Source organism: Ruditapes philippinarum, unplaced genomic scaffold, assembly GCF_026571515.1.
Source record: "Ruditapes philippinarum isolate M1 unplaced genomic scaffold, ASM2657151v2 ctg1019_1_1_1_1, whole genome shotgun sequence".
NCBI classification, from domain to species: domain Eukaryota; kingdom Metazoa; phylum Mollusca; class Bivalvia; order Venerida; family Veneridae; genus Ruditapes; species Ruditapes philippinarum.
In genome coordinates, this window is record NW_026857033.1 from 372,279 (window position 1) to 377,197 (window position 4,919).

The 4,919-nt window shown below is 27.8% G+C and overlaps 1 protein-coding gene across 1 annotated transcript; it reads left to right on the top strand.

Moving 5' to 3' along the window:
* The first annotated feature begins 1,723 nt into the window (after nucleotides 1-1,723).
* Nucleotides 1,724-4,587, top strand: LOC132748573 (uncharacterized). Its single transcript, XM_060738176.1, has 4 exons — nucleotides 1,724-1,975; nucleotides 2,464-2,561; nucleotides 3,046-3,135; nucleotides 4,217-4,587. The coding sequence occupies exons 1-4, from the start codon at nucleotides 1,806-1,808 to the stop codon at nucleotides 4,270-4,272; spliced, it is 414 nt and encodes a 137-aa protein (XP_060594159.1). The 5' UTR covers nucleotides 1,724-1,805; the 3' UTR covers nucleotides 4,273-4,587.
* The last annotated feature ends 332 nt before the right edge of the window (nucleotides 4,588-4,919 follow it).

The following is a 4,919-nucleotide window of genomic DNA, read 5'->3' on the forward strand; positions in this document are numbered from 1 at the left end:
TCCCGCCAGGGGCTTTGGATTATTTCATGTGAGGAAGCTATCAAGCTAGCTTACAGAACGTCGGTATGAAATAATGCACGGAGGGACAGGCGAGGTCTTCTTTCAACAGTAAAGCTGGAAAGTCGCCATATAAACCCTACTGTTTTGTTGCAACGTAAAAACAAACAAAATAGTACGTATATATTTTAATATTTATCTCATGTATCAGTAGAATAACAATAAGATTTGATGGATTACAGCGGTCTTCTAACAGTGGGAAAAGTTAATGTTTGCTATAAATGTTATTAACAATCCCTTTTTTGAGATTTATGATGGTTGCAAAGTCATTTTTTAAATCCATTTCGATTATGTTACGATGCTTATATATACTTTTGAAATAAAAACTTATGAATGTTTTGAGAGAAAAAAAAATCAAACTTAATTATGAGCGTGTCGAGTACTTTAAAAAAGGTAAATTTACAGCATGAAAATGATTTGCAGATTTCTTCTATGTTTTGTTTGAAATGGTACACATTTGAAATTTTATTTGTTTATTGAATGTTTTAAAAGACTTTTTGACTGTTAATGAAATGGTGTTAACGCACATTTAATGGAATTCATTAATCGTGTATTCTTGAAAAGAAAGTTTTTCGGGTTTAACAGTTAAGTTATGAAAATATTGTTTTTGTTGGTGTTGTTTTTCGTTGTTTTTTGTTGTTGTTTCATATTTACATGTATATAATTACATCGTACGATTATCAAAATAAGTTTGAAATACCGTACTGCAACCATTATTAATTTGAATCTATACTTTTACCTTTTACGATATTTCTCATGAAATGACAATTTTCATGACTTTAGTCCTTCATTATTTATTTTCTGTAATTTTCTGTAAAGTTTATGTTTAGAGACAAGTGTGTCTTAGATTCATATAACTGTTAAAGAACAATAACAAGCTAATTCTTTAGATTTTATATGTTACATGTTTTGATACATCTTCAAATATCTTGAACTAATAGATTCATAATCTTTTAAATTATAAAGAACAAAAACCAAATGACTTCGGGTGTCAATTACTTAAACTTTAAAGTGAATAATTGCCCAGTGCTTTAAAAAAGCCAAGTAAAAATTCTTTGAATATAAATCATATTTATAAAAATCAAATTATGCGTACTTCTTTCCTTTTAATTCATGACAATAAACATTGGACGAAAAAGCAAGGAATATTTGGACATCTTTTGGCGATATCTAAATTACCCATAATGTAAATCAAGTTGAACACAAGTAGGAAAACGACTTAATTTCAATGCTTATTCATATAACGCTGTAGGTGTACATTTTAACGATGAACTGCGGTTTACGCTACTGTATAAAAGGAGACGGTATAGTAATGTAATCGTGATTTAGTTACATTTTGATAATCTTACAGCTCGGAAGTAGCAACGATGTTTGTAAAAAAAGACAAGTTGTACTTTTTATTAATTTAATACAAGTTGCGATGGGAATAGTATGAAAATACATTTTTATTAAACAAAATTTGAAACATGATATTTCCAGATGTTAAAGCAAGTGCTTGTTTTCATATATACTTTTAATCATAATTGTTTTAATTATGTAGTACATTTAATGATAAAAGAGTAACGATCATACTTCCTCTATTAAGTAAATGAACAGCTGTACATATTTTCGGTGCATTTTTTTACTATGTGAATAAAGGGCTAAGAGAGTTTTGTGCAATACAAGCGTACGAACAACTGGGAACTTCTAAATTCTTAGGGTTTAACTTTGGATATTACAAGTGGTGTTGTTGGAGAATTTACAAGAACATGATGACTGCGGATAATGTGAAAGTCACTATGTTTGTTATTCTAGGACTTATTATAGGTGAAACATTTGGATTGTATTTAACAAAGACAAAGCGAAACAATTTAGGTAAAATTTTATATGAGACAAATCTTCAAAGTCGAAACAAAAGAGACATTCGTTCAGATTATCCGTGAGTTTTTTTTTCTATCTCATTTATATTTATTTATTTATTTATTTATTTATTAATTTATTTATTTATTTATTTATTTATTTATTTATTTATTTGGTTTTTCTTTTTTCTTTGTTTATAGAAATTACATAATAATTAAGTAACAACTTTTTACTTGGCACCCCTTTAAATAATAAAAAAAATAACTTATAACTGCAGAAATAATTGACAAAATTGTAAAGTAAATTAAACACGAATATTGTCTGTATTTATGAAAGTTTGATTTACTTTGATATATTTTGTCTTCATACATAAAATGATTAATTACTTATAAAAGATGTAGTCCAATATGTAAGCATATCTATTTCTTTCAGATCTGTTCACCATTATGCCAGACATGCACTATGTCGAAGTTTGATTTACTTTGATATATTTTGTCTTCATACATAAAATGATTAATTACTTATAAAAGATGTAGTCCAATATGTAAGCATATCTATTTCTTTCAGATCTGTTCACCATTATGCCAGACATGCACTATGTCGAACATTCAAGGGTAAACAACATTTATACAAAGCAATGAAGAAAAAGATATGTGGAATGACATGTAAGAACCTTTTATCAAATCAAATGATTTACCGTTTTCTGCCTTGTTCTTCTGAAATTGTTCAGGTATATTGCTTAGTTAGTTAATATTTCATCGAATAAGAGAGGTCTAAAGTGCTATTGTGTTTATTAATAATTTAGATATCCATTGATTGCTTATTTATCGTTTGGCGTTTATTTAGGTTAATTCAAAATTTTACAAAACTTCTAACAGATAAACGCGGTCACTATTTTCATAACGACTCATGATAGTACTTTATGCTTAAAAGTATATCTTAAGTCTGAAATACAAATCCTTTTATCTTTGCAATATGGAATGAGCAATAATTCCTCTGTTGACATAAACTAACTGTTAGATTAATGTTTGAAAATTTACAAATTCCTAAAGGTCAATAATTTATATGTCTCACTGACCAATGAATCTACCTTTAAAATAATCTATTGATTTAAAAACATTCGGTAACATAGTCGAATTTGAATTTCAGTGTCCTTCATAGCAAGTTTGGTGATTGATCTTTGTCACCATAGACATACGATGCTAGATACCTGGGTAGCCGGACTGTTTGATGTTGATGGTAAGGACTTCTAATACCATTTTATCTTAACATTTGAAATAAGTATATTTTCAGTATAATAGTTTTTTAATAAAAGTTTTCATACAATATCAAATGCCCAAATAAGTGAAGTGTAAATTATACAAATAATAGAATAACTATGTTTCGAGAAACAACATCATATACTTCCACTTTTCGGAGTTTTAATAATTTTCTAGGTTACGTAACTTCCAAAGACATCTTAAAGGAAATTGGCCTATAATGGAAGGCCTGAGATACTATGAATAATTATGTGAACAGTAATTAGTATCAGACATAATTGCAAACCTTGAAATCATTATATATGGATGTTGTTGGCGAGTGTGATACATGATCCGATATTACATATATTTGTATAGTATATAATATATATTATAACATGCTTTTGAATAAAATATTATTTGTTATATAAATGTTCATACTAAATCACGTAGAACTATATGAACAGTTTTTTAAGTAATATTTCATAAAAAAAACTATCAAATTTATACATTTCCTTTGTTTTTATCAATATTTGAGATACTAATGGAAAATGTGACTATTGTAGACAAATCCATTCCAATTAATCATCGATATAATTATCTTAGAAGCTTGAAAGAATATCGCTATATTTTAATGCTTTAAGTATGGCACTATTAATCCCTGTCGACATAAGGGCAAAGAATACATAATAAATATGCTTACTGTCAATGAAAGTTCTATACCCCTCTGATAAAAAATTGCATTGTGAAGGCGACATTAATAAAAGTAAAAAAAAAGATTATCAGACTAAACAAATATGTGTGATGCACACTATTTTAAATCTTCCAATTCATCCACTTATTTGAATTTGACAATAAAATATGGCATACAACCAAGATGTTGCGATAAATGAAATAATTAAAAACTCGTTTTGATAAGAAGATTTATTTTGAAGATGTATTTGTGTTTGATAATGAAAAAAAATGAACGTAAGGTCATTTAAGTAAAAGCACATGTACTGACGTAATATTCAGGTTAGTCATTATATTAGTAAGATGCTAAAGTCCAAAGTTTTTTATGTTGATTTTTATTGTCTTTACAGGTGACGGGCAGATAAGTCATTTTGAGCGAAATATGTATAAAGATAATTACAGCTGAATTGGGATATGAAGTGAAAATTCACAATCGCAAATTCATTAGGAGGTTTTATGCAAAAGTGAAAAACCACAAAGCCCTAGGCTATAAATGCGGTCTAATTTATCTTATTTTACACAGACGAAAAATGTGTCTGAATGCAGTAATTCAAACTAAGACTTCTTTGATTAGCGCTATCGACAGAATTCTTTGCATACACTTTTTAATGTTATTAAGGAATATTACTTTTAGATCTAAAAGCAAAATGTATGCTCTAAGTTGAAAGCTTAAATAGGCCTCAAAATGCAATCGCTTTCTTTGCACTGTTGGCAATTTGTATAATTAGTATTTTGCATGGAAGTCAAAATACTTTTTGTTTACATTTTGCTACCTTTACACATAATTTCACATTCAGCGATATATTTTCAGTTGTAAAATATCTTACATGCCCTAAATCAACTATCAAAACATTACGAAACGCATATTTGATGTTTCTAAACACTTTAAAATATATGAATTTCTGAGGCATAAGGTGTCTTCAAAATAACTTATAAGCGTATTTAATGTTTATTACAATTATATTTGAAGGACGCATTTGAAACGTTATGTCGCAATCTTTGATTGTGATATAAAATGCAAATGCAATAAGCATTTCATCATTTTATTTATTT

Coding starts and splice junctions, on each gene's coding strand:
- LOC132748573 (XM_060738176.1), top strand. CDS start 1,806: ATGATGACTGCGGATAATGTGAAAGTCACTATGTTTGTTATTCTAGGA. Junction 2,562..3,045: donor AAAGATATGTGGAATGACAT/GTAAGAACCTTT, acceptor TTTGAATTTCAG/TGTCCTTCATAGCAAGTTTG. Junction 3,136..4,216: donor CGGACTGTTTGATGTTGATG/GTAAGGACTTCT, acceptor TTGTCTTTACAG/GTGACGGGCAGATAAGTCAT.